The 10,253-nt window shown below is 44.6% G+C and overlaps 1 protein-coding gene across 1 annotated transcript; it reads right to left on the bottom strand.

Annotated features, from left to right (window-relative positions):
* Nucleotides 1-2,609: 2,609 nt before the first annotated feature.
* On the bottom strand, nt 2,610-3,284 carry LOC131427738 (histone H1B-like). Its single transcript, XM_058591195.1, has one exon. The coding sequence runs from the start codon at nt 3,282-3,284 to the stop codon at nt 2,610-2,612; it is 675 nt and encodes a 224-aa protein (XP_058447178.1).
* Between the last annotated feature and the right edge of the window lie 6,969 nt (nt 3,285-10,253).

Genomic DNA, 10,253 nt, shown 5'->3' on the forward strand with positions numbered 1-10,253 from the left:
GTAAACTTCGGTTGCTAGAGATAATGACATTTTCGTTATTTTGGCACAGGAGATTTATTCTTCTCGAAAACCTGCGATTTTCACGAAAACAAACACACACGCACGCGCGCAATCAAATGAAAAAGTGCATGTTCGAAAGAAATTTACATTTGCTTGTCGTCTTCGTGATGAAGTCTTACCATCAAAGCATCATAGAAGAATACTTTACTATGGGACGCCTTTTCAAAATTTACCCTCTGAGAATGTGATAAGTTTTTTGTTTTATCAATGTCTTCTTTCGCCGTTCTTCGGAAAAGGCGGGAAATCTTTGGTCATCCCTGTACAAAAGTAGTGCCTAAAACAATTCGCTCTCTCTCGCTTCCGCAACGGTGTGTGGCTGGTTTCAAGGAATTCAGTTCCAGCATAATGTAATGCACAAATTGGATGATATTGTTCAAAACAACTAAACTCACTCAAACCAATTGCCCAGCACCTTCCCTCTATTGCACTTTCTTTCACAAACGGCCACCACCATCACAATCGAAACGAGTAAAGAAGAAGCAAGCAAAACAACACACGAGAATTCGAATTTAACACTTTGTGTAGATTTGTTTGTGGCCCTTAAAAGGGCCGTTTGTTAGTTCTCGCATACACGGGGTCGGTGTTGTTCTCAGTTTACTTGGAGCTGGTGTACTTGGTGACGGCTTTGGTTCCCTCAGAAACGGCGTGCTTGGCCAACTCTCCTGGCAAAAGCAGACGAACGGCAGTCTGGATTTCGCGAGAGGTAATCGTCGAACGTTTGTTGTAATGAGCCAAACGCGATGCCTCGGATGCAATGCGTTCGAAGATGTCATTGACGAAACTGTTCATGATGCTCATCGCCTTCGAGGATACTCCGGTATCAGGGTGGACCTGCTTCAACACTTTGTAGATGTAGATAGCGTAGCTTTCCTTCCTGCGGATCTTCTTCTTCTTCTTATCACCCTTGGCGATGTTCTTCTGGGCCTTGCCGGATTTTTTGGCCGCCTTTCCACTAGTTTTCGGTGCCATCGTTCTAACGTTGACGTGCGTTCAGAGTAGCTGTTTTCACGTAAATGACGCTAGCTCGCCCAAGAAACCCCGTTTTATACCTGCTACAGGCAACGCAGTAGGGACAGCCCCTTTGTCAAAATTTGATCCTCTTTTGCGCTTTATGCTCTGCCTATTCGCAGAACGAGAAACAGCGAGATGGTATAAAACAGAGGGTTAGTACTGCGGCAGCCAGTATTACCGAGTTAGCATCCTAGCTGTTAGCATCGTTTCGTGGATTTTTTACGAAAACAAAACACATAAAAGAAAATGTCTGGCCGTGGCAAAGGAGGAAAAGTTAAGGGAAAGGCAAAGTCCCGCTCGAACCGTGCTGGTCTGCAGTTCCCAGTAGGCAGAATCCACCGTCTGCTTCGGAAAGGAAACTACGCCGAACGTGTCGGTGCCGGTGCACCGGTCTATCTGGCGGCAGTGATGGAATACCTGGCCGCCGAAGTGCTGGAATTGGCCGGTAACGCTGCCCGTGACAACAAGAAAACGAGAATCATCCCTCGTCATCTGCAGCTGGCCATCCGTAACGACGAGGAGTTGAACAAACTGCTCTCCGGAGTTACCATCGCACAGGGCGGTGTACTGCCAAACATCCAGGCAGTGTTGCTCCCGAAGAAAACCGAAAAGAAGGCCTAAATTGCACTTGATTCGCACTGAAACCAATCGAAAAAACGTCCTTTTCAGGACGACCACAATTTTCTGATAAAGAACTTATAGAAATTTACTATTTTACTATCGATCAATCATATTTACTCATGCAAGCGCCATAAGACTTGTTTTTTTTTCCATAGCTTCTAGGATAATTTCCCACATTACAAGTGAAAAGTCGATGGTCGGTGGTCGATTGCGCTGGAGAATAGATTTATTTTTTTTTTACCGATCAAGCAAGGTTGGTTGAATGAAAACGACAATCGTCTGGAGAGTCAAGCTACTAAATTAAATATGATTATACGAAAAACCGCGTACAGAGCGATACCGTGTCCGAACTGGCTCTACACTAAATGGAAACTATAACGGCATTCATTTTCCAAGAAAAGGAAAACTGGGATAGTTTTAAAATACAAATATAATTGGGAACAAAAACATCAACCATTTTTATTGATGAATTTTCGCAAGCTAGATTTTTACGAACGGACTTCATCAATCATCGTGCATAATCCGTCCGCATTTTCATTTGATCACCTACCGATCCTTTCGTCGCTGCTTACCGACTGAGCGAACGAACATATTTGATTGTACTACAAGAGAAGCATGCGCGTAGCAGCGGGGTCGGCTCTATGGCTGCGCACCAATTTATCCACTATAGCGTGTCGGTGAAGCACACGCTCAGAAAGTAGTGCTGCTGTGATGGATAAAAGCATACTTTTTTTTTTTTTCTTACTGTGCAGTTTTGTTGAAGCGGACTACCCAAAAGCGAGCGAAGTAGGAAATATCGATTAATTCTTTGCATGGATTTTTTGGTAGTCCTGAAAAGGACTGTTTTGTTGAACACCGTCGAAATAAGAACGGTAGAATTCGACATGATGATGATGACTGACTGACGATGGGTCAATTTACTTCTTGGCAGCCACCTTCTTCGGGGCAGCTTTTTTGGCTGGCGCGGCCTTCTTTGGCTTCGGGGTCTTGGGCTTGTTGGCAGCGGCTTTCGATGGCTTGGTGGCCTTCTGCTTCGGTGCAGCAGCCTTCTTGGCGGCCTTGGCTGGTGCTGCCTTAGCCTTCTTTGCAGCGGCGGCTTTCGGCTTTTTCTCACCTGCAGGCTTTTTGGCCTTCGGTTTCTTCTCGCCAGCGGGTTTCTTGGCAACCTTTTTCTTCTCTCCGGCAGCCTTCTTCGGTTTTTTGGCAGCAGCCTTCTTCGGCTTCTTCTCGCCAGCCGGTTGCTTGGCACCGGCTTTGATTTTGAACGAGCCGGATGCACCGGAACCCTTGGTCTGGGTGAGCTTTCCCTTCTCGACGCCAGATTTCAGGGCCTTCTTGATGAACGGGGCCAGCTTGGCGACGTCGCACTTGTAGTTGGCGGCGATGTACTTCTTGATGGCCTGCAGCGAAGATCCGTTGCGTTCCTTCAGCGTCTTGATGGCAGCCACTACCATGTCATTGACTGGTGGATGTGTCGATGGCTTCTTCGGTTTTTTGGCTTCTCCCTTGGCGGCTTTGGCTTTCTTCGGTGCCTTGGCCGGTGAAGCAGCAACCGGAGCTGCGGCCGATACGTCAACAGCGGTTTCAGCCATTTTTTCTAATGTGCACTTTTCTAAAGCAGGTAGAACGAGCGAACGACTAAGCGAATACAAACGAGTGTGTGAATGCAGTAGAATCGTGCGATACGTTCGGGCACCGAATCCGTCGGCCCTGTTAGGGAATACGCACATGACGGTTACCATTCGGTGCTAGGTAGGTGTAGGTAATTTTTCTGGACTATTGTTTTTTAAATTGTAAACAATGAATCGACAGCAGCGGAAGTATCGCCAAAGAGTGGTTTTATGTTTGCTACGATGTTTGAACTTTCTGCTCCACCATTCGCGAACAGCCGGACGGGCAGTGATGATAGCGAAATATGCATTCAATATCGGACAAACGGTACATGCTTATTTCGAATTGTCAAAAATAGTAAAACAGTACCATTTAAACAATGCGGACTCCAACGAAACATGGTTCATTGGGAAGAGAAATATTTTCTCTTGACAACTAACACAACCCGTTCGATGACGGTTGCGACGCGCACGAGATTGAATCGGTCAAACTTGAACCTGCTGTCTGGCGCAAATCGATCAAACGACCAAAACGCAGTACGAACCGGTGACTAAGCTTTTCAATTTTTCCGTGTTCTGCATTTGGAAAATACAATTTTTAAACAATTTGACTAACAGATATGTTACGTGAGCATAATATTTCCGAACATGCCTTCCGAAATCTGGAACACGATGGCACTGCCAACGAATAATGCTGGCCAACGTCGCCAACGCCCGGGCGTGTCGGTTGTTCTGAAAGCATTTTGGTTACTATTTTTTGTAATGAACTTGTTTTGCCATTTGAATTTGGTTCATCTTGCAAATATTAAACCTGAACATCAGGACAGGTCAATTCCAAGAGAGAGGATGTTTAAAAATTTCGACAGTGAAAAATTAGAATCAAACAAACCGAAGTCCTTTCTAACACAACGAGTCAAATGTGTGGTGTGTTGTTCACGTACCACAAACGGCTGGCTGGGCTGAGAATATTTGTCATCAGAAGCAATAACCAAAAAACAATCTTTCCCAAATCAGAATACCGGAATTGTGGAGCGCATTTAGGATTTTACATGCAAAATATACGGTGCAAGTATTACCATTAAATAATAATAATAATCCTTCGACACCTCCATCTGTCTAGCGTGCGTGCCAGACATAGTCAGTCTCTCAGTCTCAATCGATTGGCAACAAAGAACTCGAGCAGTGATTTGATTTGATACCGAATTTGAGTGTTGCTTATATTTGATAGATATTGGCCGAAAATTGTCACGTACCGGAAGAAAGCACCGAACCCAACCGAACATTAGCCTACTATTCAAAGATTGGCAATTGCTGTGTATTTCTTTCGCCAGAAACATCCCCACCAGTCGTCTGGGGATGGGACGTTGACTATGTCAACGGCAAGCAAGCGTCTGTCGGGGTAGTCTTGGAACGAAACAAATTGGTATTTTCATGATTTTGAACCAATATTGTATAGTATAGTGTATTGAGAGTAGCAGTAGCAGAGTAATACTAGTAACTGGTGGCCGAATCCCGTCAGAATTGTCAGGCAGTCAGTCACATGGCATGACACGGCGAGTGCACGATGTGTTGCAAGCTGGGTTACAAATTTTGCTGAACTATGTAACAGGGAAGCAATGTGTATTGTCTGTGCTGCTTGTCTGTCAGCAGGTCGTCTATTCTCCTCTCAACTGCTACTTTAGCAGAAACAAAAATGAAAGACCAAAAAATAAGGAAAACATTTCAAACACCTATAGATTACTGACTTTCCATATGGGGGGCATGAATTGTGCAACGGATCGGATGTCATTTTCTGTGCGCGCGCAACTTGTGTGTGTGTGTCTGAGTATGTGATTGTTTAAGGGAAAATATTCGAATTCGTAAACTCGTTGGTAATTGATTGGGTGGCCCTGAAAAGGGCCTTTGGGGTATATGTTGTGAGATCAAACGAAAGCCGATAGCCTGTTTAAGCACGTTCGCCACGGATCCGACGAGCCAGCTGGATGTCCTTTGGCATGATGGTAACACGCTTGGCGTGGATCGCGCATAGATTGGTGTCCTCGAACAAACCGACTAGATAGGCTTCGCTGGCCTCCTGCAGTGCCATGACGGCGGAACTCTGGAAGCGAAGGTCGGTCTTGAAATCTTGGGCAATTTCACGCACTAAACGCTGGAACGGCAGCTTGCGAATCAACAGCTCAGTCGATTTCTGGTAACGACGGATCTCCCGAAGGGCTACTGTTCCTGGCCGATAACGATGGGGTTTCTTCACTCCGCCAGTAGCAGGAGCACTTTTGCGAGCAGCCTTTGTCGCCAGTTGCTTACGAGGAGCCTTTCCTCCGGTCGATTTACGAGCGGTCTGCTTGGTACGAGCCATTATTTCTTTCTTTTGCTTATCCTTTCTCTCTACACCGTACTGTACGCGTTGAAAACAAAACACAGAATGAGCTCAAAACGGACCTGGCTGGCTGTTTTATACCTGCCCGACCGCTCTGAAGCAGCCAATCAGCACAAAGCAAAGCACGAAACGGACCCTCTCGGTAGGTATAAAAAAAAGCACCGGTCTGCGAAGTGGCATTAGTTTCACTTGTACTGTCTTACTTGCAAGAACAAGCAGCTAGCAGAGAAAAATGACTGGTCGCGGCAAAGGAGGAAAGGGACTCGGAAAAGGAGGCGCCAAGCGTCATCGTAAAGTGCTTCGTGATAACATCCAGGGAATTACCAAGCCCGCTATCCGTCGTCTGGCTCGTCGTGGTGGTGTCAAGCGTATCTCCGGTCTGATCTATGAGGAAACTCGTGGAGTGCTGAAGGTGTTCCTGGAAAATGTGATCCGAGATGCAGTAACCTACACTGAACACGCCAAGCGCAAGACCGTCACCGCCATGGATGTCGTGTATGCTCTGAAGCGACAGGGTCGCACTCTGTATGGTTTCGGAGGTTAAACGTCGTAACGAGAACACACATAACATAATACGGAAGGATAAAAGGCCCTTTTCAGGGCCACCAATATGTTTCGCAAAGAATTAGTTAGCATTTGCTGGTATTCATTATAATCTATAATCATGATGATGATGATGATGATGATGGTGGTGGTGGTGGTGATGATATGAGAATAGTAAGAAGTGTGCAATAGAGTAGTGAGTAGTGTGAATTCAACCGGGTTCGAAACTGACTAGATTTTTCAGTCCAACAACTAGGTTTTCAAACAAACAATTTAACCAGCAGTCGTTAGGGTGGAAACTGGTTTTCGGTTTCGCATCAAGCAAACACGACATTATTATTTCTGGTCGGTTGTGAGTTTCAAACTGCTGTTGACACTTGAGTACTACTCAACGCGCCGCTGAAAAACGTAACATTTGAGAAAAGAAATTAGTTATGTTGTTTAACATGAACTATCTTTTCGAAATCATTCATTCCCATTCAACTGTTCTGGTCAACTGTCAATGCTGTTGGCTTCGAATTTCGACTATACAACATGCAGCATTTGCTCAAAGCCGCCTAGGATAGAAAAACGATTGCTGTTGATATGTCATTGGTTGGTTTACAGTAGCATGCATGTGTATGTGTAGCAATTTATTATTTGGTTGGTCGACCAAGTCTGTCGATTGGTCCGAAAAGTAATCGATACTTTTCTTTATTTCGAAACCAACATATTTTTGCTCCGAACAATATATTGTCCATATGGCATGGATGAATACTCCGAAACGCGAGAACAATTGTACCTGTGTTGTTCATAATTTGTTCTGTTTTTCTCGTTAGGTGTTTGTTGGCTGATGAAAGTAAAATCATCAACGAACAAAATGTGTTTGGTGATTGAATGAGGGAAATATGCGAACTTAACACTTTGTGTAGATTTGTTTGTGGCCCTTAAAAGGGCCGATTATGCTTGGCGATTCGTATGCACACACACGATCGGGGGGGTTTGGTTGTTCTCACTCAGTTTACTTGGAGCTAGTGTACTTGGTGACGGCTTTGGTTCCTTCCGAAACGGCGTGCTTGGCCAACTCTCCTGGCAAAAGCAGACGAACGGCGGTCTGGATTTCGCGAGAGGTAATCGTCGAACGTTTGTTGTAATGGGCCAAACGCGATGCCTCGGATGCAATGCGTTCGAAGATGTCATTGACGAAACTGTTCATGATGCTCATCGCCTTCGAGGATACTCCGGTATCAGGGTGGACCTGCTTCAACACTTTGTAGATGTAGATAGCGTAGCTTTCCTTCCTGCGGATCTTCTTCTTTTTCTTATCTCCCTTGGCGATGTTTTTCTGGGCCTTGCCGGATTTTTTGGCTGCCTTTCCACTGGTTTTCGGTGCCATCGTGCTTGACGGTTCTCGTACGTTCAGAGTAACTGCTTTAACTTAAATGACGCTATTTGCCATATGACAGCTCGTTTTATACCTGCTATTGAGAGCGGCGCATGGACTGCCCCTTTGTTAGAATTCCTTTTCCTGTTCGCAGAACGGGAAACAGTGAGACGATATAAAACAGAGGGTTAGTACGGCGGCAGCCAGTATTACTGAATTGGCTGTCTAGTCGTTAACAGCATCTCGTGGATTTTTTACGCAGAAACACGCACACACAAAATGTCTGGCCGTGGTAAAGGAGGAAAAGTTAAGGGAAAGGCAAAGTCCCGCTCAAACCGTGCTGGTCTGCAGTTCCCAGTAGGCAGAATCCACCGTCTGCTCCGGAAGGGAAACTACGCCGAACGTGTCGGTGCCGGTGCACCGGTCTATCTGGCGGCAGTGATGGAATACCTGGCCGCCGAAGTGCTGGAATTGGCCGGTAACGCTGCCCGTGACAACAAGAAAACGAGAATCATCCCTCGCCATCTGCAGCTGGCCATCCGTAACGACGAGGAGTTGAACAAACTGCTCTCCGGAGTTACCATCGCACAGGGCGGTGTACTGCCAAACATCCAGGCAGTGCTGCTCCCGAAGAAAACCGAGAAAAAGGCCTAAATTGCGATTTCCGGAACATATTGGTGTTACCCCCCTTACAGAACCCGTCCTTTTCAGGACGACCACCTCACTGTGATAAAGAAATATTTAAGATTGCTTTGAATTAAAGATTGCTAAAGTTGTGATACGCCTGGAAAGTATAATGCGCAAATCAAGTATAGCGACCTTTGTTCATTTTCGTTTTCGGAATTTTACCCTGAATCGGTGTATCTACCTGATGCGAAAATGATGTCCGCTTTTTCAGTGTTTGGAAAACAGAAGACAAAATCGGTCATACCAGACGAATCGGAATTTTAGAATGATCGATGTGAGTTCAATGGCGAAAATCTTTCCCATCGATTTACCGGAAAATGCAGCCATTAAAACATCCAAACTTGATCATATAATCTTAGAGAAAGTGTCGCACGAGAAATAAGAGAATAATTTTCGTTCGTATCCGTGACGACACACCGATCCAATATAGCGCATGTATCTGTGTCATTGGTCGGCATCATCTCATGAATGGTGACGACCGACTAGAAAAAAAGAAGAAGAAGAAGAAGATATCGTAGCTACCACCATGATGGTGAATAAACACTGCCACACACACAGGCCAAAAACAAATGGTAATGTAATGTGTATATGAGGAAACGAAAATCAAGCTGTACCTAAGTTCAGCCATCGGTCTCAGAACCGGAGGGCAAGGTCGCATAAACGCGCGCGTGCGTGTGTGTGTGTGTGTGTGTGTGTCTGTATATTCATTTACATTACATTAGCGGCCCCTACACGTGGCATTGTTTATTATTGACAACCAAAAGCATCGTCAGTACCACCAATCCAATTAGCTTGGTAACTTGTGTCGGTATTTTTCGAGAAAACGTTTAGAGCTTTAAGTATTGCAACTGAATATTGAAACATTGAGAGAAGAGTTCATTAAACAGTACACTCTCGCCAATGAAAGTTTTGTTGGATTGGCGAATAATTTTGATTGTTTGAACATATTTTCATCAATCCGATGATGTTTCGACCATTCGACTAACATATATTTTCGAACGAATACGAATGCCACAAATACGATAGCGACACGAACGTAAACAATAAGGAGAGTAATATTGGCTACTACGAGAATGCGAGAGGCGTGAAAGAGAGAATGAAAATAACCGACGAACAACTATGGCAACAGTGTACACCAATTGTCTAGACCGAACCGCAGTTTAGTGGTTGGTAAGTGTGTATTGGTGTGCGATTCTAGCAGGAAAAATAAAAACTGCTGCTCATTAGAATATCCTATTGGAAAGACTATCTACTTGGAAAACAGGAACTCCGAATTGTTTTCCGACGGTCCATGTAAGAAATTACTGAAAGATTACTCAATAGCAAGTTGCTTATTTAGCATCGATTGTTGAGTTTCGTTGACATGATCAAACGATGAACGCGGCTTACTCAATCCTAACGCAGTGAACGGAACTCTCGCTGTTCGGATGGTTAGGTTAGCTTAGCAACAATGACAAATGGCAACTGAACGAAAAATGGTTGAAATGGTGAAAAATCTCTCAAACTCTCAAGTGAAAAGTAGTCCAGGTTAACCGGTATTTTTTCTCCCTCTGCTCATGCTCATGGATGGGATATGGGAAATCGGTTTGACTTTGCGTCGTATAAACGGTTGTTCGTTTCTACCTACCACCATCCGAGAGGTAAACAATACGTACATGAAAAAAAAAACTTAACGACAAAAGTAAAAACCAATCTTTATATGATACCTTCCCGTTATTGTACGTGTTTCAAAACGCTTGTGCCTACAAAATTGAAAAAATTTGTCTTGTGTTTTCTTTTCCGCAATTTTCAGTAGCAAGCAATTTTGTGAATCGCATACCTCAGTTGCACTATTGCGCAAATTGTGTGTGTGTGTGTGTGTGTGTGTGTGTAGACTGCCATGAACAACATGTTCCAACTTATCGCAAACAGAGGTGCGTTGGGAGAGCGAGAGAGAGAGAAAAGCAAGTTAGAGAACATAAGAATGAACTTTATTATGACT

The sequence above is a fragment of the Malaya genurostris genome, chromosome 1 (genome assembly GCF_030247185.1).
Source record: "Malaya genurostris strain Urasoe2022 chromosome 1, Malgen_1.1, whole genome shotgun sequence".
Taxonomy (NCBI): domain Eukaryota; kingdom Metazoa; phylum Arthropoda; class Insecta; order Diptera; family Culicidae; genus Malaya; species Malaya genurostris.

Coding starts and splice junctions, on each gene's coding strand:
- LOC131427738 (XM_058591195.1), bottom strand. CDS start 3,284: ATGGCTGAAACCGCTGTTGACGTATCGGCCGCAGCTCCGGTTGCTGCT.